Here is a 22,830-nt window from a genome sequence, read left to right as displayed (position 1 = left end):
GTCAAACACACATCAGAGGTCTTACTGAGGGATAATAGATGGCACATGGCTCTTAAGTCCATGCTGTAGTGTCAACATTAGTGGAGTAGATGTGTAAGCACATCGGTCTGTCGTGCGAGACGTGTGGACGCCGTACGTCTACACAGACAGATGCACATTTAAAATGACGCATTGGTAATGAAACTGTCACACGAGCCTAAAGGCTGCATGAAAACAGTACTTATTTTCAATGACTTGGGTTGGGAAAGTTGAAGCCGCTAGTTGTTAAAGAAACAGACTGACGTCTTAGTCACTGTCCTGCATACTTAGCAGATGTTCAGACTGGCAGTGTGTGTTTAAACAACATAAAGAGTTGCCCTGGTTGGGGCCTGTGGCTATAGAGATAATGAAGAGAATAATGGAGTAATGGAGAGATCAGTCTGGACCCGTTTGTCACACCGCACAGCGGTTGATTCTCAAAGATAAGATTTTACAGCTTTACAGAGTTACCTTTTGTGAAGATATTTATAAAACCTCTTCTTCACCCAGGGCTTGTGAAACCAGCTGAAAGCAATAATAAACCGGGCGATCAAACCGTTCCCATCCAGTGGTTTGTTCTCACCTTAGTGTGGTCACCCAGGTTGCTGATGAAAATCCCTGTTTGACATGGGAGTGTGTATAAACGTGTGTTTAAATGTTTTTTATATATATGTAGCACTAACAGTCATTACTGTTCTTGTCCTACATCTTAGGCCTTAGTCGTACCTTTCCTACCAAATCAAAAAATGTTGTGTAATCTATTTCAGTGGTCCTCAAAGTGAGGTTATACTATGTGCTCACTCCCTCACAGGCCCTTTTAAGAAAATGACAGAGTCCTCTCTTAAGTCCAGTTGACGGACAGGTTACTGTAACTTTGAAGGACGATGCTTGCAATGTCAGATATCTGGCAATATCCTGAAGATGCTGGAATTCAGAGTGTGGACACTCGCGTAGACATTCTTAGAAGGTTCAATTTAACACCACGTATTATTCTACAGATGAGCTTACATAAAGGTTTTATTCTGGTAATGTTGGTGAATGATTGAAGTCATTAATCATACTTTTAAAACTTAAGTGTTCTGTCTTTAGCTTGCATTATCATTAATGTCATTGAGAATTTCTCTTTTCTTGACTGTTGGTTGGACATAATAATTCACCACCTTTATTGGTTCATTTCAAATAAATAAATGATACATAAATTGTTACTTGTTGGATGGGACGATCCAACTTTTTTGTGTCTTAATTATACTTAATTATTTTAGACCATTTATGAACTATGAAGGCGGTAATTCATTTGTGCTGAGTCATTTCAAAGACATCATTTTTCAACTGCATAACAAATATTGTTCTCCCAAAAAAAGAAGAAATAAACAGCCCAAACATGACTCAGCTAAAATGTGTTTGCTGATTTTTATTTACATTTGTATAGTCTTTGCATAGTGAATTATAGGCTTTATTTTTACCTGTTAGATATCAGATCCAGTGATTTTGACCAGTATCGCACCGATACCGAACGATACTGACCGATACCGATTCCCATACCTACCTTAAACCCAGATTAGGACAATTACAATTCAATAAAATGTATTAAGGTCACATTAATCTCAACTTTGATTCCCTCAGCTAAGGAGGTCAAATTTAAGGCTGTGAATAGCATAACTCCAAAAGTTAAGGACAGATTCTGGTGACATTATAAACAGAGTTGTTAAACGTGTAAGATTGTATTGAGTGTATTGACTCTGTGGGAAACTGAGTGGGCCTTGGCTGAGGTTTACACTTTCTGAATGCTTCCTCTATGTGTGTGTTTTTTTTTGTTTTTCAATTCATTAGGAGCAGTGAATTAGATGTGGCATTGATCATGTGACCCTTGGTGTTCCATGAAGAGGGATTCTAACTGCAGCATTTCCTCTGTACATGTCCGGTTAGACCAGTCCAGAATTGTAGCACAGTAACAGAAGTTACCAAAAGTTGTATTAGTTGTTGGTTATGAATGAGAGGCCTGTGCTTAACAGTACACACTCACTTCTACAGACTCACAAACGGCTTGTTTTTCCGTCTGTTGATCTGAGTCTCCTGAATCATGGAACACCTGATTTCATGTTTTTGTACACTTAGGTTGACACCCCCCCCCCCCCCCCCCCCCCCCCCCCACACACACACACACACACACTCAGAGCATAAGTGTTTTTAAGTAGACCTGTCATGTTACAGGAAAAGGAAGGGGAGGTCTGTTGGTCTGACGAGCCTGGAATGGGATCAGAAAGGCCAGGAAAATGTCAAGCTTTGTGTAGATATTGAAAGAAAACATAAATGATTGAATTGCTGTTTTTATGCACGACTGTATCAGAGCAGTTGCACAGACGTTTGACAGCGTTAAACATAGTGGACATTGTGATCACAAATGTTGATCCACTTAAGATAAATCTGATCATTTTACCGTCACGCTGCAACACAACAAAGTCTATTTAAAGACTGATGAGAGATTTACTGTAGACTGAGTAAAGGGGCGTGCTGCAAACTACGCAGTGAGCCAACAAAGGTTTGTGTGGCGCATGAAAGATCTTTGCTTACTTTGCAAAAAACATCATGCACAGCATCCTCATTGAGCTCCTGGTGAGGTGAACAAACAGCTCCACACAAAGGAAGGAAAGCGAGTGTGACGCCAAAGAATTATTATTGCTGCAATGTAGATTGTTGTCGTTGGAGATGCGTGTATGCCAACTACATAAACAACATAAACTAATGTGACCTTTGACTTTTTCTGATTTCTTTTTTTCTGAAAATTGAAATTCTTCCACACATAATTTTGCAGACATTTTTTTAATACCGGATTCCCTTCCTCACACAACCCACTGGGTTAAATTGTAGAGTGTCCAATTAACAATGCGCAATTGTAGGGGATTGGGTACCTTGCTCACTGGTACCCCAGCCCTTGACCTAGCGGAGACTCTAACCAGCAGCAAGCCAAGATTCCTTTCCAACTTGGCCGTGGGCTAAATGATTATCCATTTATGTGATAATGTTAATGTCAGTGAAGGTGAAGTGGTTACATTGGAGAAGAATACAGAAGAGGAGGTGTTATAAATGATGTCTACACTTGATTCAATACTTTTTGCATCGTCACTTGGATGTTAATGGGCAAAAAAAGGGAAAATAATTAATATTTTCTGTCTGTCTGTCTGTCTGTCTGTCTGTGTGTCTGTCTGTCTGTCTGCCTGTCTGTTGCTGCTGCTGTGTGTTTGCACAGAGTTCCCATCTGGCGCTCATCGATACGCTGATGATGGCGTACACTGTGGAGATGGTGAGTGTGGAGCGGGTGATGTCCTGCATCAACAGGTTCTCCTCTGCTGAACCATCACACAGTGACGGACACATTCCGGAGCTGCCCTATGACACTGAGGATGCAATCACCACCTGGATCAACAAGGTACACACACACACACACAGAATCACATTAGATCTGTGTGTGCAGATCCACCGACACATGTTTCAGTGGGGTTTTTAACATTCCGTTTTTGCAAGATGGAGTACTGGCATCTTTCTATGTGCAATCATGTTGGAGAGATTATCAAGAGATGACTGACTCAAGACGGGGCCTAACGTTTGGTCCACTGAATCAGGACTGAATGAGTCAAATCTGACCTCAATTTGGCTGTTTCTCTGTGATGACACCTTGTTTTGCTTTCAGTCAATTTTGACACACGTGTTTCAGAATGTGATTGAAACATTCCTGCTCCATGTAAAGTAGGACTGTATACAGTATGTGCAGTAAATATAGGCTTCATTTGAGGATTCATCAGTGTATGGTGGAGGATTTGCTGATGTGACCTTGAAAGTCCTTGGGGCCAAAATGTCACATCACACTTTTGGAGACGGAAGAGTGTTTTGGAAAAGGAGACTTTTTATTAAAGAAAGAAAGAAAACTATTCTTAGAGTAATCCTTCACGTTGTTTTTACACCTGCCCTCAGGTTGGAAGTCAGCTGAGTGTTTAAATATTAGGTTACAGTAACATTATGCTGCAGCAGTTAATGGACAGAAGTGGTGAAAGATTTGCCTTTGATGTGAGGAGCCGCTTGTTCAACTTTCTCCTGTTCCCACAAACTCCCCATTCAGCCTCTCAATGTCAAACAAAAAATGTGGAATGTGAAACCCATCTCTCTCTCTCCCTCTCTCCCTCTCTCCCTCTCTCCCTCTCTCTCTCTCCGCAGGTGAATGATCACCTGCGGGACATCCTTGTGGAGGAGCAGAAGCTGAGAGAATCTTCCTCTCAGGAGTCGGCAACAAACACGGCAACACACAAAGTAAGAACACAAACACTAAAGTCGCACACATCAAGGAGGAGAAGAGAAGTACATGAGAAGAGTGAACACTGACATACAGACAGAACAAACACGGACTTTTTATGTTTATACTGTGGGCCGAATGTTTTGCTTTTCATTTCATTTCATCTTTCTCGTCTGCTTAATTATCTCACACACGTTTACCTCCACGTTCGACACGTCACACGTACCCATCACATGAACGCACAGCACGCGGCGCTTTGTCAGTCAGAGGAACAGATGAGCTCAGTGTCAGACCTAGCGGCAGAGAAGTGTTGGCAAGAGTCACAACACTTCTGTTAGAGGAGACAAAAAATGTTCCGGGGCGAAGGAGGAGGAGGAGGAGGAGGAGGGGACATGTAAGATGGGGCAAAAAGAGGGAGGAGGAAAGTGAGGAAGGACATTCAGAGATAGAAAAGTGGACAAAGACTTAGAGACGGGCTCTTAGGAACATTGTCAGCTGTAGCTAAAGAGTCAGTGACGGATAGAGGCGCTGCTCGTCCTGTAGGCCTCATAGTTATGTAAGGTCTATGTGAAACAAGTTAGTCCAGTGGGGGCAAACACAGAGCCACCAACTGTTCTCTTTGACTCATTTAACGGTGAAGTTACAGACATTTCATCACACTGCCTCTTCAGGTCACACCGCCGTGCCTCAGTCGTCTGTTCAACAACAGTGACAGGAGGTAATAAAAGGAAAAAAATAAATATTAGTAAGAGGAGACAATGACCAACGAAGATAGTATGTTTATATGTTGTTGGACAAAAAGTCTAGAGAATTGTGTTTCTTTTAAAAGACATGTTTGTCCAACTGAAATTGTAATAAATCAAATGTCTCAAAGTTGGACTAACACGCCTAGATAATGTGAGTGAAAGTCAAATTACCATAGCATGGACCCAAACTGGCCAAGGTGCTCTGCACATGTTAGACGCTTCCCATCCGCTCGCGCTTTGACCTGGAAATAAGCCGGTGTTGTACCAACAGCTAAAGTTATTTTGGTCTAATACTATTAACAAGCTGAAAGGGAGCATATCGCCAATTAAGCATAATTGAGGTAGATACACTTAATTCAATAAATCAGTTCCCCACTGGTGTTTGTATTCTGGGATATGGACAACAGTCCAGTTAACCAGTGCATGGAAAAGCTGAATGTTTCAGTACTGAACGATGAGGAACCACTGCCTATTCAGTACCAGTTCTTGATATCCATCGCCTGTCCCATCCCACACTCATTCACATTTCCCTATTCTGGTTTGGTCAAAGGCTACAGAGAGTCTTTTAAAGGGAGGGTGATGTGTATGATGTGGGCTCTGTGTCAGTCAGCTGCTTTGCTGCTCCATGCTCCATCACACCCTGTGTCTGTCGGTGTTATCCTCTTCAACAGAGGCCTATTCACTGAGGAAGACACAATTTCACACACACACACACACACAGAGACACACTAATGGTTAAGCACAAGACCATCTTAGTAAATTTAGTCTATTCTGGGATGGTGTGAAAGATTTTCAACCGTGGTCTCATGACTAAGTTCTCAGCATTTCTCACTCTGTGTGTGTGTGTGTGTGTGTGTGTGTGTGTGTGTGTGTGTGTGTGTGTGTGTGTGAGAGAGTATGTGAATGTTTGTGCTCAACATTGGTGCCAACTCATGACTCACTGGAGAGTTCTGTTTATGTTTATAGTTTGAGGAATTTGAGTTTTCGGTCTTTTATTGGATATTTATTTGTTTTCATCTTAAAAAAAACCCTTTTCATAATGCTTAGATTTAAGCAGTTCAATATCTTTTATTGGCACATTTTTAAAAACGAATTGTACAAAATACATTTTAACTGTAAATCTGTATTATCGTATCCACTTATCTGACATTGCAATGAAATCTTGGTCGGGCATGTGGTCTGTCTGTGTTTGGTACAAACCTTAATTACAATACTTAATACTTAATACCCCTGTGTTCTTTAATCAGTACGCCACCCAGTCCATTATACAGTAAGTTCTCCTCACACATGATGTCACATTTTTAGCAGGTCAAAATCTCTATAAACGTCTTTTTGATGTGTATTTGTATTTTCTATAGTGTTGTTGTCCATCAGACTCAGTTGTTGTAGTGAAACTGCTGTTTGCTCTAATGCCTTTCCCCCCTCTCTCCTGTTGTTGTCCACTCATCATCCACCATCAAGTCTCCCAGCAAATGGTACTGGAGATTAGTACCTGTAAGTCCATCCATGCTGAAGAACTCCTCTTTACCAGCCATCACCACCTATAATTTAATCGAAATCCCCTGCAATGATGCAATCCTACCCAAGTTCTTTTGTTTGTTACTGCATGTAGCCCTGAGCTCCCCCCGTCCCCGTCCTACACCGCTCAGACGCCCTTGCCCGATCCTACCTCACCGTCTGCCCCCACAATCCTGTGATTCCTAGTTGTGATCATATCAACAGCAGATTTTGAATCTAATGACACAGTCTGTGTCGCTACATACTATATGTTCTTGTTTGATTCATCATTTATGTTGTTTGCATTAGCTGTGTGCTGTGTATATAAGAATATAGCGATATACTGTATATATTTCGATCCAGGGGCGACTAATATACAATATATGATACAATAAACAGTGTACTGTATTAGCAGAGGTGGAAATAGTTCTGAAATATTCTACTCAAGTAAAAGTACTAGTCTAAAAATGTACTGAAGTAAAAAAGTACTAATTAATTGCAAATTAAATTGCTCACAAAATAAACGTAAATATACGTAACGTATCAGACAGAATGGGTCAAAGGTCACAAATGCTTTAACTTTCTCACTCACTCAGGGACCACCTGTCCTCATCATTCACTGCCAAAGTTTACAGTGAGTGATTATTTTTAAATGTATTTATTTATTTTAATTCAGGCCAATATTTCTTTACTCAGTAACGGATGCCATTTAAAACGTAGTGAAGTACAGTACCTCCAAAAAACCTACTTCCGTAAAAGTACTTTTTTTACTTTTAAAAAAAACTACTCCATTACAGTAACGAGAGTAAATGTAAATCGTTACTCTCCACCTCTGATACTGTGATTGTTAGGATACACATAGGATAAGCGAGGCGATGTACTGCAATTTGTGTTTAACGCCGGAGTTGTGGAAGGGAGGGGAGAGTCAAATAACCGAAATCCTGAGGCTTAAAGAGGCTTAAATGTAACATAAATCCACTGTCATGAATATTTCTGTATGGATACACAGCACTTCAAACAACCGACAAAATATTAGGCCATGAAGTATCAAGATATTTTAGTGTATCAGTATTTTCTTACACCTTTAGACAGTGTCGGATGTCCTATAGTGTCTTTGTAAAAGCAAAACAAGCCAAAAAGACAACATTTAGTCCCTCAGCTGATGTGACTGAGGCTTTTATTATGATGTGTGTTGTAAAGAGATGTGGATGTGAAGCCACTCATGTGTGTTTATGCGTAAACTGGGGTCACTGACGTCCGTAGGACACGCAGCCTATTGTGTTGTCTCGGTGGTTTTAATGCACACAAAAAGACACATTATTATTAAACAATACATCTCAGTGTGGGCTACAGCACCACAATGGAGGTTTAAAGTGAATCTGAATGTATGATAGTTCAAACCATTAATTTCCCAGCATGCCTTTTGTGCCTCCATGTAGAAAACTAACCACACCCCAGAGTCAAAAAAGGTGAAATGTGCATTATTATTTTTTTTTACTTATATTTGAGATGATTGACATGTTATGTCTAATCTAATCTTTTTGCATGGTTAATCTAGTCTGCATTATTTGAGTTGAGCCTGAATCCCTGAACTCCCACCTTTGTTTTGTTCTGTGTGTGTTGTGTGTGTGTGTGTGTGAGAGAGAGAGAGAGAGAGAGAGAGTGTGTGTGTGTGATCGAGTCTGCAGATGTTTTAACCAACAATCAGAGATCCAGCTGTGGATATCTGCCCTGACAACACACATGGGTGATGTCTGTGCTGTTGCCATGGTTTCATTTCAGGCCCGCTACAGGAGGGAGTTTGCCCAGCATCGGAGTGCTCCGTCACTCCCCCTGGTGGATAACCTGCTAAAGGACAACACGGATGGCTGTGCCCTGACCGCCTTATTGCACTTCTACTGCCCACAGGCAATCAGACTGGAAGGTAACCACGCCCTCTTTTATTCACTACCCACGCCCACTTGCAGTGAGCTAACTGCAGTGGTTTTCAGTCTCAGCACAAAGGATGCTGTCTTCTGCTCTCACTGCTGCTGTAACTGTGGCCATACATTTGAGCCGTGTGCTGAAAACAAAGAGTGTATTTATTATCCTTTCCCTTTGTCTGGCTGCGTCATGTGCAGCTTTATGCTGTCTTTATGTTTGGAGACAGTCGTTGGCATAATGAAACTAATCTTGAACACAATCAAGCGATAAACCCAGCTTTCTGTATTTACTGTAAAGTAGAGGAGTCAAAGAATAAAGAGGACAGACAAAGAGTTGGAGAAGGAGTCACACAGAGACAAAGACTCGTCTCTTCTCATCTCTGCACCCGTCTTTCTAAAAATGCTGCCGGCTTGGGTTGTGCGATTGGTCACCAGCACGGCCAGTGACGGAGAACCGTTAGAGGAGTAACTGCCTGCTATTTTCAATCATAAACAATCCTCGCAGTGGTGCTCTGAGGCTCTTGGGAGTGACTATAGTTCACAGGCAGTTCGTACACGTGTGGGCCAGATGTGGAAGTGGGTTGAAGTGCATTTTGAGCGCCTGCTGGCAGTTCTTTTCAATCCAAAAAAACAATGATGATGTACAGTAATGTAAAGCGCAGTTATGTTGAGTTTCCTGGGCCTTATCTGTCCCCACTTGTCAGACGTCCTACACATGCACGGAGCGCCCTTGCAGTAACGTCAGGAGATAAAAATCCTGATGATTCATTCAGAAGGAAGTCAGTTTGAAAGTTTACTTCATGAGCTGCTACAAGGATTGTGTGTGATTCAAATTAGCTACAGCACATTTTGCTCCAGTTCTTGTGGGAAAAATTAGTCATTATTTGTCCTCCATTCTTTTTTTAAACATAAACGCTGCCTTATCTTCCCTTGTCTTCCTGTCTGGCCTTTTCTCTCAACCCGCCCTTGTGTGTGTGTGTGTGTGTGTGTGCCCCTCCCCTGGCCGAGTAGACATCTGTCTCAAAGAGACCATGTCACTAGCCGACAGTCTGTACAACCTCCAGCTCGTGCAAGAGTTCTGCAAGAACAACCTCAGCCACTGCTGCCACTTCAGCCTGGAGGACATGCTCTATGCACACGCATCCATAAAGGTAGGGAGATACCCGATTTCAAAATAGTAATATAAATGCATGTGGAGGGTGTGGAAAGGGCTCAGTCTGTGATGTGAAATTTGAAGAAAGAGTCCAAAGAAAGTTTGGGGTTTTTTTTAGAAGAAGAAGAAGAAGGAATATGGCAAAAATGAGTCATGCTAGGAAAAGTTTAATAATGAATGTGTGTGTGTGGGGCAGGCTTGGTTGTGACTGGGATTGCAGTTGCGTGTGTAGCTTTGGATGTATAAAGCTCCTTTTGATACAGTGATGATTTCTTCACTGCCAAATTAAATAAATATGTCAGTGAGTGTGTGTGTACTTGTATTTGGTACGTCCTGAGGAGCCTTTCTGACATTAACGCTACAGTAGAACGAACATAGCCTTAATCCATCGAGTTTGACATGCAAACAGACACACAAAAACTCTGCCCACATGTGATTGGGTCACATTGGGTCAACACGACTGCTGATTCACTCAGTCCTCAGGCAGAGATCTCCCCATTTTACACACACACACACACACACACACACAAACACGTGTTTGGATTAATAAAACCCTTACTGTGCAGCATTTTGAGCATCTCTGCGTCTTCCTGACTGTAGAAGCTGCAGAGTCAGTGGAGGGAAAGAGAGTGTGGGCAGAACCATTTGGATTCAAGTCACAGTCCAAGCTGACTGGGAGTTACCTTTCTAAGAACACAATCTCTCTCTCTCTTCATTTCACATTAACATTGTTTATTGTGTATGTGTGTATTGATTATACAGTGATTCAATAATACACAAAGTAGAAGGAGGGACGTTAAAAGAGAGAACTGGTCATGAAAAGACGGCTGTGGCATGTTGCCCATTCTAACTTACTCCTTACTGAATCTTAATTAGTGTGTGTGTGTGTTTATGTGTGTGAAGCAGTTCATATGAATAGAAATCCCATGCTGTTCTTGGTTTTATCTGCTTGTATCCATACCAGAATGATAATGACTGGTCAGTGTGGTTCCTCTATATGAAATCGCAGATACATATCAATCTTATTTATATCATACGTACACTCAATGCATCTTTCACAGCGCTGTGCTTCGTTCTGAGTATAGATGACGCATTTAGACTTAACTTCAGGTGCTGTTTTGGCGGCTCTCCTGAAATGTATGGGTTTGACATCTAACCATGTCAGACAATGAACGATGTGCTGACAATCAGCTGCACTCCACACACCTGAGTCTGTTACCTAGCAACAGTTGTTAGGCCATGACCGCACTGATATGTCAAATTACGGTTTAAGCCTATTTTCAATCGTTATGGAAACAGAAGGGGAGACGAAGCAGTGATTTAAAGAAGATTAAAGATTAGTGATTGATGAATTGAAGATTGTGCTAATGGCTTTAATAAACAGCTGTGTGTACTTGCACGCGTTTGTGTGTGTGTGGTCTTTTTGCAGAGTAACTATCTGGTTTTCATGGCTGAGCTTTTCTGGTGGTTTGAAGTGGTTAAACCTTCATTTGTAGAGCCAAGAGTCTTCAACCCAAACGGTACAGTACAACTACACAAATGACTTGCATGCATTTTCTGTTAAGTATTGCAGCTTAAAATTGAGGTTATGACTTACAGTTTTCCATATTTTCTGTAGCCTGTGAGCCAGTGTCCTCCAGAAACATGGCCCCTGCATCCAGTCCAGTCAAACAGAGCTATGCAGACAGACCTGACAGCCCAGAGAGCATCTCTGCTGAGGGTAAATAATAACGTTTATATACATTTTTGTTACTGTTGACTATTCAATTCAATTTCAATTTTTTTTATATAGCCCAACAACACAATTTGCCTCAAAGGGCTTAAAAGAAACTCCACAGTGCTACTCAGTGGTCATCAATAAATACATTTTGTTTTTTTAAATTTAATCATCACTATTGTAAGGGACTCTAGGCTTAATGTGCATGCAAATTTCATATGTTTAGTTTTGTGTCTAGTGGAAGGTTCCATCTCACCATTGTATGCACTTAACTGCTGCATTTACACAGACCAGTGGAAAAAGGTGTGGATGTGTTATGTTTTGAAACCAGATGCCCTCTAGTGGACGTTTACAGCCGTGCAGTAGCCACCCAATTTCATTTTATCCATTTAGTTTAAAACGTCTACCATTAATTAAACAGTCAAACTTGTTCAAACAACAACCCAGGATAAGTAGCCAGAAGGTGAGAGGAAATGTGGACGGGATATTAGCTGTGTAATAATGCCTGCTGTGTCTCTGAAGCAGGTACAATGAAGAGATCTACCTCCATGTCATACGTGGACGGCTGTGTCGGGACCTGGCCCAAAGAAAAACGGTGAGTGCATAAAAATCCATCAGTGCTAGAAGAGAATTTTCCTCTTTGACATACATAGGATAAGTGTTCAGTTGTTTCATTTTTTTAAATGCAACAGCACTTTTTTTTTTTTTTTTTTTACCTCCGCCAGTTCCTCCTCTCGTGGAATCTCCTTTGAGATTCCTTTGGACAAAGACCCAGCGGTGCCGCCCTGTGAAGCCTCCTCCCTCGGAGGGATGACCCGCTCAGCCTCCAGTGATGGTCTTGGGTTCAAAGTTCACTATGCATCCAGAGGAGGCATGAAACGCCACCTCTCCCTCACGCCCGTCAATGGTCAAAGCAAACACATACCGGAGGAGGATGAGGACTTCACCTCCCACAAACCTGTGGGGCGGAGCAACACGTTCTCAGTCAAGAACCAAAGCAGGTAGAGGATGATCTGTCATATTAAACATTAGAGTTCTCTGCTCGCTTAGTAGTCAAATACAAATAGACAGGATTTTGGTATTTATGTAAAGTGAAATGTGTTATTTACCTTTTTCTGTCCCTAGGTACTCTAATGGAGTCCTCTCAGACAGTAACCATGGCAACCATGGTAGCATCAGCCCTTCAACACCTCCGAGCATTGAGGAGGCCTTGAAGATTATCCATGACTCTGAAAGGCCTCATGCTCTCCTGGGTGTGGGGGAAGGAGACAATGGTTTCTTCCTCCACGGTGCAGAGCCTCCTGATCCACCAGGGGCCCAAGGTCCTGGAGACGACCTGAGTTCGGCTAAGGCTCGACTGAACGACCATGAGCCCAACTCGTTGTCCACCGATGAAGTCGACACAGGCATCCATGTGAGGACAGAGGACATCCAGAGCTTGGATGAGGACTCCTCCTCACTGAGAGACTATTCAGATATAGACCCAGACTGTGAGACCATGACCAGGTCGTGTCCTCTGCCCGAGCGGACAGAGATGGCAAGAAACAGAGAAGGAGGGTGCCAAGGGGTTGGTGACACTAATCCTGGGGGGGACGAGAAGGGAGATGGAGGAGACAGGAGTCAACCCTGCCCCAGCCCAGCACCCACACTCCTCAGATCTCACACCATCAGCCCCACCTCATCCTCTGGTGGCTCTGGAAGAGGCATGGTGCGGATGACGAGCTTTGCAGAGCAGAAATTCAGGAAGCTGGAGGGCAGGAGTAGTGGAGGAACAACACCAGAGAGCACAGATCTCAATTTACCATATGCACACCCAACAAAAAATACTTCTGCTCAGGTTTGTGACGTCGTCTGTGTCATTTGTTCTTGTCGGAGCAGAAGTGTCAACTGAAGTGATTTGATGAATTAATAAATATGATCGTTGTGTTTTCTTGTAGATCTCTACACCTCCTCTGCCAATCATATCCCCTTCTCCTGTAACACCTTCCCCCAGAGACCCGTCTCACCTCATAGCCTCAGAGATGATCCAACTGAGGATGAAGCTGGAAGAGAAACGCAGAGCCATTGAAGCGCAGAAGAAAAAGGTAAAAAAAAAAAAAAAAACAGAGAGAGAGTAATGTATCTTCAAATAGATTGTAGATGTACACACACCATGTGGGTGTTTTTGCATTTTCCAGGTGGAAGCAGCTTTTACTCGCCATCGCCAGAGGATGGGCAGAACAGCCTTTCTAAATGTTGTGAGAAGGAAAGGAGTCACGGCCCCGCACAGTCCCAGCTCAGGCGGAGCAGAGACACCTTCCCCCGAGCCGATAACAGCCATGAAAGACACCAGCCAGGGCAGCATGGATCGCGCCGAGAGGTGCAAACCAGATGGAGCAGCTCCCAAATCCCCCTGTGAAGATGGTGGAGGTGAGTAACCCGGCTCACTAACTCGTCATTATTTTTCAAAGTCTTGAAATTGCTTGTTTTCTTGAACTGGAAATCCAATAATGAAAAAGAACTTCTGGCCTAAAATAGTCAATAAAATTCTAGTATTTCGCTTTTTGTGTGTCAAGCAACTCAGCCAATAGAAACATATGGAGCATTTAATCAGTCAGCTATGTGTTTATTGTAGTTTATTGTAACAGTAAGGACAACATATATTTGTCTACAGCGCTTTTAGACATGACTGAGCGATCCACTGTGTGTGTTTAATGTGGAGATCCAGGTGTGACTCCAGGAGAAATCGACCTTTCAGAATACACGCGCTCCATTGAGAGGCTGAACACGTCGCTGGGCTTCCTGCAGACAGAGATGCAGCGTTTGGGTCAGCAGCAGGAGAAGATCATGGCCATGAGAGACCAGCAACAACAAGCCTGGGTCATTCCTCCTCCTGCTCCATCGCCGCACAGGTATCGCATAACATCCAATGTGATTGGAAAAGCATTCAACTTGTACACTCTTTGATTCCATGGGTGTTTCGTTTTTTTTCCCCCCCTCGCAGGCAGCTCCGTGAGTTGCGGAGCAGCAGCGTGACAGGCCGAGGCTCAGTTGGGTCTTTGTCTCCCAACATGTCTTCTTCTGGCTCTCCACGCGCTCCCAACCGCTCCCCTGCTGGCATCAAGCGGCGACCGGCCTCCTTCCATGCCAGAACACCTCGGACTCCACGACCAAATGACCTGAAAGTCACCCCCTTGAACCGAATGCTCAACATGCCCACTTCAGTGGACAGCCTTCCCAGGCTGAGGCGTTTCACTTCCAGCCAAAGCCAGATCAGCTCTTTCGCCTACTTTGGCAACGAGGTGGGATCCAGGGAGAGCATGAGCCAAGAGGCCATGGTCAACAAAGAAAACACTAAAGATGAAGAAGAGACAACGGTGAAGAAGAGTGCTGGCGCTCCTCTACCTCCTAAAAAAGACACTGCCAAAGAGAGGGAAGGGGCTGAGCCGGCTCAGTCAAAGGGGGAGGTCAAGCAGTTGAAGACAACATCAGAGGTGTTGCAGCAGCCGGTGACCGAGGCCCAAGGGGACGCAGGCAGGCGGGTCGAAGGAGACACTCAGGACAGGAGAGACCTGGTGGAGGTGCCTTTGTCTGGACTCAATCCCCCTGGAGACCACGAGATGACAGGAGAGGGAGATACTGGAGGGGACAGCTATGGTGACGATCAAAAGATGTGCTGTGGATTCTTCTTCAAGGCGAGCTGCAGAATTAAACATAACATACGCACATATACACATACATTAGATGTTAAGCGCTTTCTCTTTTCACCTGTAGATTGAGATGAACGTACATTAAAAACATTTGCCTTTTATCCAACGGTGAAATTAAGCTGCTGTTTGGTGCCATGTATGAAATATGGGTTACTAGGTTTACAGTCTTTGTGCTATCCTATTCCAGCTGTCTGCCGGTCGTAGCGTAGTTCCCAAATTATTGAAAAGTTACTTTTAGAGCTGCAGCTTTCAATTCTTCCCAAACCACAGAATGACAATGTCCTCGAATATATTTGTCCACAAAGCTATGATATTGACAGTTTGCTGTAATAGTGGAGCAAAACATCCAGAAACTATTCACATTTCATTTGCTGAAATCTGATATATAGTTTTTTCATAACTTTTTTATTCCTTTTAATTGGAGCCCTGGTTGCTTTGACACTTTTCACAACAGACATTTTTACTCCACAGTAGGAAAAGCTGTTTTGAGAAACATCAATTCAACGAAGATTGTCTCCACATTTCACACACTCACTGGAATGAATCTATAACCACAAGTGATCTGCACAAATTTAACTCCTCATTTATAATGTAAACGACACGGCCGGAGGTTTATAATGTGTTTATAATAATCGTTCCTGTAAAAACTGTTCGATTAACTGTCGTCTCAGTCAGACATTTTGGTTTCTGATCGAAGAACCTTTTTTTCACGCGAACTGTTTAAAACACCAGGATGACGTGAAAGGGGAAGAGGACATGGCAGCAAAGAAAGCAGCGTTGCTGGAGAAGAGGCTGAGGAGGGAGAAGGAGGCTCAGGAGAAGAAGCAACAGCAGGAGCTGGACCAGGAGGAGAAGAGAGAAGCTGCACGGTATGTCGTACTCAATGTGCTTTTATTTTTCTCTAATCTGTGAAATGGCTGATTACATAATCATTGTACTTTCAGGCTGAAAGCAGAGGAGGAGCAGCAGAAGAAGGATGACGAGAAAGACAGGAGGGATTACATCAAGCATGAGTATCTGAGGAGAAGGCAGCTCAAACTGATGGAGGACATGGATCAAGTCATCAAGCCTCGATCTGGAAGTCTCAAGAAGAAGCCACGTCCCAAGTCCATCCACAGGGACGTCATGGAGTTGTCAAACCCTCCAGTGAGAGCAACAGGTGAGCAACGCACAAACTACAGACACACACACACACACACAAGCGCAGCCCTTCGTAGTACACACATTTACCGATATGTCAACGACTGTGTTACAGGCGTGCGACCTCGAGGCTTCTCCGTGTCAAGCGTTTCTTTGGCGTCTCTCAACCTCGCTGACAACGACAGAGATCAGACAGATAACAGGAAGAACAACAGGTGAGACTCCAAGACACGAGTGTCGCCAGAAGCTTTGAATGATGACATTTATTTGTGTCAAACTAAATCGCGATAACACTGAAATCTCATCTAAGAAGATGAATGTTAGATGTCTTCTCTTTGCTTCTTAGTAAAAAATGAAACTTTCCACAGACACAGAATATCTAAGTCTAGATTCATAGAAACCCCTCTCTGGTCTTTGAACAATAGTAATAGTAAGTAAGTTGTAATGAAGTCGTGACTCAGTTCACAATATAAATCATGACAGTTGCAAATTTGTGTGCATCTGTTTTGCTGCCATTTCTTTAACATTAAGTTTAATGGGCATAAGCATTTGCAAACATCTTTTTTTTTAATGCGTGTTATTTAAAACGCATACACTTAAAATCCTCGGTGAAACATTGTACAAATGTGTTTGCGACCCAAAAGCTGGTGTAATAGATTCTTTTACTTGAGATACTAGTGCCACCGAGAGGAGCCTGACCTCATTTCCAAAGGCCATCGAATCATCAAATGAAGTGAAAGCATAAGTTAATATAAGTTTAAAGCTATAACAGCTGTTTTTAGCTGGAAACGGACCTGTTGTTTTTAAGATTCACAGTTTCCAATTGTGTCTTTGTGCGTTGAAATTGCTGCATGCACTTTGACGTTTAAACTTACGACCTCCGCTTCTTGTTGCCTTTAGCTCCTTTCAATATTAAATCCCAAACGAATGTAGTGTTGTGCTGTTTCTCGTGATTTCTTCCTGTGATTTGACTCCGCTAAAGCTCACACTCTGTATGTTGACTCTCTTTTATCCCTCCCTCTCTCTTTTGTCATCACCTTTGCATGGATCCGTCAGAGGCAATAAATTAGCCTCTGCACATACCCCATTCTTTCTAAGCTCCCCCAAAGAAAGAAAGGGAAGGTCAGTAATGCCGTGAACAGGAAGTGTCTCCACAGATGATAAATGTACTTAACTACTGTAGGTGTGGCTCCATGTGATTTTGGTTTAGTCCACATTTCATTAGTCAATCTTTCAACACGGACTCACATAAGCAGACAGATCTGTCAACAGTAAAAAATAGTTTAACATAACCATTGTATCATTGTAGCCTTGCTCCTGTATTAAAGTGCACTAGTGTCTTTTGCAATATTGCCCTGTTGACTCTTGTTTGCTCTCTTCTGTAAGCTGCCTGCTCTGTGCTTTACCGCTGCTGTTTGCTGTTGCACTTGAGCTCATAAAGACAGCGCAGAGACTTTGCTTTGCTTGGCTGAACATGACTTTTCTGTCTCACAGCTTTGTGTCTTTGAATGATGTAATGTAAGACAACAGGCAGGAGAATTGTGTCACACTGTTTGACCTTGTTTTGCCCTGTGTGTGTGTGTGCATGTCTGTTGGTGGAATCTTTGTGTGTGTACTGTGTATGTTTGTGTGTTTGTGTGTGTCATTTGTCGCGTGTGATCGTCTCCAGGCCGGACTCTGCGGAGGGTTTTTCTCCTTGTCCTTCTGGTGATAGTCGCAATGGAGAGAAGGACTGGGAAAATGATTCAACCACCTCCTCTACTCCCTCCAACACTGAGTACACAGGTAAAAGACCCCTGCTTGCTTAGTTTATATCCATTTACATTAACGTAAAGTAGCAGCATGACATCTTTGTTGTTGCAGTCTCACGTATGCACTTTTTCTCCCTCCTTCCTCCAGGACCCAAACTATACAAGGAGCCCAGTGCCAAGTCCAACAAGCACATCATCCAGAACGCTCTGGCTCACTGCTGCCTGGCTGGCAAAGTCAACGAGGGGCAGAAAAACAAGATACTTGATGTATGTTTATCATGCTCATGTATAAGGCTGCATCCATACTACCACACTGTTCCATTTTCAGATAAAAATGACAATTTCAGAAGTGATCTGCATCCACACACGTACGGCTAAAAATGTATATCACGCATAGAGCTGAAACAATTAATCGATTAATCGATTACTCATTTGAGAACATCATTATTTCCTAAGTTTGACGCTCACCGATCAACATTTTTTAAGGTTTTCTGATATTTTATGGACCAAACTGCTTTAATCAGGTGACCATTCAGGTGCGTTGTCAGGATTTTTGTAATCATGACTATGACTAGGTGAAACTGAAAGGAAAAATTTACAGCTGATAGTTTTGAGGTACAGCTGATAACAACCAATCATGAAGTGGGGGCAGGTAACTGTGTCACGTTTCGAAAGAAAATGACTGCTATAATGCAGCCAATGAAATCAGAGGCTGCAGCGTTTATAAACTTTTTGGGCTGTCAGACGTATCCAGATGGGAATGTATGTGTTTTTTAAATGAAAACAGAGCAGTATGGATGTAAGTCTAAGTTTATGTATTCATGCTGTAAGAAAACACATCATAACGATGACCTTTTACGACCTTCTGCAGGAAATGGAGAAATCCGAGATCAACAACTTCCTGGTGTTGTTCCGTGACGCTGGATGCCAGTTCAGGTCTGTGTACACCTACTGCCCCGAGACCGAAGAGATCACCAGGCTAGCAGGCATCGGGCCCAAGACCATCACGACCAAGATGATCGAAGGCCTCTACAAGTACAACTCAGACAGGAAGCAGTTCAGCCGGATCCCTGCCAAAACCATGTCCGCCAGTGTGGATGCCATCACCATCACAAGCCATCTGTGGCATGGCAAGAAGCAGGGAACAGCCAAAAAACTGCACCCCAAATAAACCCAGATGGTTTATACATGCTATTTTAAAAAGGAACAAGGACAAATTTGTGGATTTTTTTGATTTCGTCAAAGGGACACACGTGGTTCCTCTTTATTATAAATCACAACTGGAATGTAGAACGCAAGGGAGCTTCTCAGAGTCTGTTGTTACAATACAGAACTGACTGTTGACACTCTGGACTACTCTGAGCGGAGCACATGTTCGTATGTGTCAGCATGTGTATCAATGTTCTTGTGTGCCAAAAAAAAGAGAAGAAAATAATAGGCGGACCGATGCCTTACCTAGTTGAACCACTGAAGCACTGAATGTCACGCCCCTCTAAGAGGCAGTTTGGTTTCTGTACGTTGATCATGTGTGGCCTTATGCTTGCTTTTTGTCATAATGGACGTGTGTGTTGGTGGCATTTTGTCAGCGCCTGTTGAAAAAGTCTGTTGTGGTACAGGAAAGGCTGTGTGTGTGTACATTTAAAGGGTGGTTTGTCTGATCTACAATCAGGTAGAGGCAGCATTTTTTTAAATAAGCGTTTTGCTGCTGCACAGGCACGTGTTTGTTTTCCTTTTCTTTTCTTTTTTTTTTACATGTGACGGAAAAAATTATTAAACACGTCAATTTGGTGTATGTGTGTGTGTCAAGTGAAGTGCCATGAAGAGTGAGGAAAATACCTCAGTTGTGATGAGATTACTGAGCGAATGGAGAACCATCACGAAAGCTCTTAATTTATTATTGAAGATATTTTTTAAAAAAGGTGTTTCAGATTTTATTTGCAGAAACATAATATACTAAATAAGTTAAATGGGTTTGTACATAATACTGGTTACACTCAAACAAACGAAGTCCGCTTGTAGTTGCTTTTGTGTGTCTTTCATAAGTTATCATGTACGTGTGTCAGTATGTCGTTGTCATTTGTGGCCTTTTGTTGTGCTGCAAATGACAAAAAAAAAAAAAGTGTGATCACTCCGCAGTAACACTCATAAGACTATCATCAGTATTAGAATAGATGGAAATGCCCACACTGTGTCATCAGTCTGTGCAATGATCTAAGAGTCATTTAAAATAACCAGCACTGGCCATGTTGCAGCTGGTTTGAAATGCTATACATTCAAAACTGTCACTTTAATGTGGATTGTCTGAAGTGTGTGATCTTGATTCCCCTCAGCGTTATCCACAGTTGTAAATAAACAGATCCACCCTAGGATAGCACTTCAAGACCTTGTCTACTGTCAAGTCTGGTCAAAGATTACGACTGTCATGCTTGTTTACTTTACTTTTGACATTACTGTTGCATTTGTTGTCATTCGACATTGGTTGACATTGTACAGATATATTTTGGCATAAAGAAGTATTTTTTGTAACAATCTGTTGGAGGTGTGTGCTGATGAAGCAGAGAAAGGATGTGCGGTGAGAGAAGTGTGAGGGTCTATAAAGTCTTCATGAGGCTTTGTTGCGGTGTTGTATGTATGAAATCTAGTAGTATACTTTTAAAAAAAATCATTATTTTCTTTTCCAACTCTGAGTTTATTTTCTTTTCAGTTAACTAAATATGGAATTGTTTTTTTTTTATTACTTTGAGCTTTATTAAAATGCCAGCTATCAACAGTCCTCATGGTGTCTCAGTACATATTTCTCAACTTATTCATCTGCTCTCGTTCTTATTTTTTGTCAGAACAAGGACCTTGTGCATGGAGTTTGTATGTTCTCCCCGTGTGAGTGTGGGTTTTTTTGGACATTAGGCAAATTGGACACTCTAAATTGACCGTACGTGACGTGTGAGTGTGAGAATGGCGACCTGTCCACATATATATATGTATATATGTATATATATATATATATATATATATATATATGTATATATATATATATATATATATATATGTATATATATATATATATATATATATATATATAAACATATTGATATATATGTTCTATAACACATTTTACCTCAAGAATGTAACAATCTGTACAATGTATGACTCTGAACACTTAATTCAAACCACAGAAGAAATTTTTAGTAACAAAGGTTGGATCTCTTTACGAGGCAGATATTGACAGGTCAGAATAGATTAAAACTGCAAAGCCACATGATAGAAAATCAGGATGACATTATCATGCAGGATTTGCCTTTGGTGTTGTGTTTTTGTGATTGAACCTGATTGGTTATGTGGTAGTCTGTTTTAGTGAGGTTTAAGGGTAAAGTTTTTAAATGGACAGTCTCGATTTCTGCCCTTAAGAAAGCTGGACTTGGTAATTGGATTTTCCGAGAAATATCACTACAAACTATTCTTGCATAAAGTCAGACCTTGGTGTAATATGGCCAGTAATATGCAGGGTTAAAGAGGGCACCTGTCACGTCACTGCATGTCCCGATGAAGGCGACACACTGTATGCACATAGAGCAGCAACAGCATATGTACATTTTTGCACACCTTTTTAGCTCAATATTGTACAATGAAGACACTTGTTAAACCTGCTATAAAAGCTAATTGACTCCTTTCATTTTGCCAATTTACTAGAATTTCTGTTTATTTGCCTACAGAGACCTGTGTCACAAACGCACCATAAACAGTGAGCCATGCTGTGTGTTGGAAGCACTGTCTTAGAGCAACATACAGCAAGAGAGAGGGACTTAAACAACTTCACTTATACGCATGGATATGTGAATAACATGGTGGGGCATGCAGAAGGTTCCATTGTCTTCTGACATAACAGCAAGACACAGCGACTAACTAAGGCAACAAAAAAAGTCCCATGTGGATGCTTATTGTCTTTGTGGATGTTTAAAGTCTCTTCTGTGGCGGTTTTACAATGTTTTTGTCTCAATGGAATTCTACTTTGACAGAGTGTGTGTGTGTGTGTGTGTGTGTGTGTGTGTTTTCTTGTATTTGTGGCTTGTGCAAGGACCAACAAGTGTATAAATTATAGGGAGGGAAGACATTTTTGGAAGGTGAGGACATTTTAGCTGATCCTCAAATCTTTAAAGGGCTTTTATGGGTGAGGTCCTGGTTTTAGGGTAAGGGTTACAGTCAGGCATTTAGTTAAGGTTATGGTTAAGGTTCGGGTAAGGGGCTAGGGAATGCATTATGTCTATGAGGGTCTGCACTTCAAATGTTGCGAAAACATATGTGCGTGTGTCTTGTTGAAATGATTTGCAGGTGAAACAGGTGACGACAGGTCCTCAATAATCCATCAATGACAGCTAACAAGTAAGGGCGTGAAGGGTCAAAAGCTTAGAAAAAACTAGAAAACTAGAAAAAATTTCATTCTCCATTGAGATGGCTGCCTCTGTAAAGCCATGCCTTTGCCTAAAATATACAAAAGGCTTATAAGGCTATGAAAACCATTTTTTAATTTTTAAGTCGTTTTACTCTTACACAGTAACAAGCTGGGGACCCCCCCCCCAGTTCCCATAATGGACAAAAACTAAAGCAAAATATAAACTTAAAAAAATTATTAATGCCTTTCTAGGGGAGAAAAGTGATGCAGTGCCCTTTAAGATGTCCTTACAACTTTGTTTCTTGTGGGTTCCCTTCAAATCAAAAAGGGTGTGTTATGAAGTTCCTTACTGTCCCCACATGACAGAGTCCCAAAGGGTGTCCTTAGAGGAAATGATATTCAGTGCTGTATAGAAAATGTCCATCTCTGTGATACAAAGTGATGTTGTGCTGTAAATGATAGGCATACACAGGTGTGTGAGAATATAAGAAATTATATACTGGTGATGGTGCCTGCCTCACCGGT

General features: G+C 42.0%; 1 protein-coding gene across 8 annotated transcripts in view; it reads left to right on the top strand.

The window, feature by feature from the left end:
* camsap2b (calmodulin regulated spectrin-associated protein family, member 2b) overlaps nt 1-20,691 on the top strand; it is a 30,120-nt gene extending 9,429 nt beyond the window's left edge. The window contains exons 3-23 of one of the 8 annotated variants that reach the window (XM_058632893.1): nt 3,266-3,445; nt 4,228-4,320; nt 6,511-6,543; nt 8,329-8,470; nt 9,480-9,619; nt 11,051-11,141; nt 11,240-11,341; nt 11,864-11,933; nt 12,064-12,339; nt 12,464-13,175; nt 13,276-13,422; nt 13,516-13,747; nt 14,046-14,229; nt 14,322-15,012; nt 15,760-15,896; nt 15,972-16,186; nt 16,283-16,382; nt 17,224-17,289; nt 17,837-17,952; nt 18,067-18,185; nt 18,790-20,691. In XM_058632893.1, coding sequence (XP_058488876.1) covers nt 3,266-3,445; nt 4,228-4,320; nt 6,511-6,543; nt 8,329-8,470; nt 9,480-9,619; nt 11,051-11,141; nt 11,240-11,341; nt 11,864-11,933; nt 12,064-12,339; nt 12,464-13,175; nt 13,276-13,422; nt 13,516-13,747; nt 14,046-14,229; nt 14,322-15,012; nt 15,760-15,896; nt 15,972-16,186; nt 16,283-16,382; nt 17,224-17,289; nt 17,837-17,952; nt 18,067-18,185; nt 18,790-19,089 — 4,146 coding nt within the window. In that variant the 3' untranslated portion in view covers nt 19,090-20,691. Of the gene's footprint in view, nt 1-3,265; nt 3,446-4,227; nt 4,321-6,510; nt 6,544-8,328; nt 8,471-9,479; nt 9,620-11,050; nt 11,142-11,239; nt 11,342-11,860; nt 11,934-12,063; nt 12,340-12,463; nt 13,176-13,275; nt 13,423-13,515; nt 13,748-14,039; nt 14,230-14,321; nt 15,013-15,759; nt 15,897-15,971; nt 16,187-16,282; nt 16,383-17,223; nt 17,290-17,836; nt 17,953-18,066; nt 18,186-18,789 lie in introns of all 8 variants that reach the window. The other 7 variants (XM_058632873.1, XM_058632884.1, XM_058632864.1 and 4 more) reach the window with 7 other exon arrangements.
* The last annotated feature ends 2,139 nt before the right edge of the window (nt 20,692-22,830 follow it).

The sequence above is a fragment of the Solea solea genome, chromosome 1 (genome assembly GCF_958295425.1).
Source record: "Solea solea chromosome 1, fSolSol10.1, whole genome shotgun sequence".
In the NCBI taxonomy this organism is placed as follows: Eukaryota; Metazoa; Chordata; class Actinopteri; order Pleuronectiformes; family Soleidae; genus Solea; species Solea solea.
This window is presented reverse-complemented; position numbering and strand designations above follow the sequence as displayed.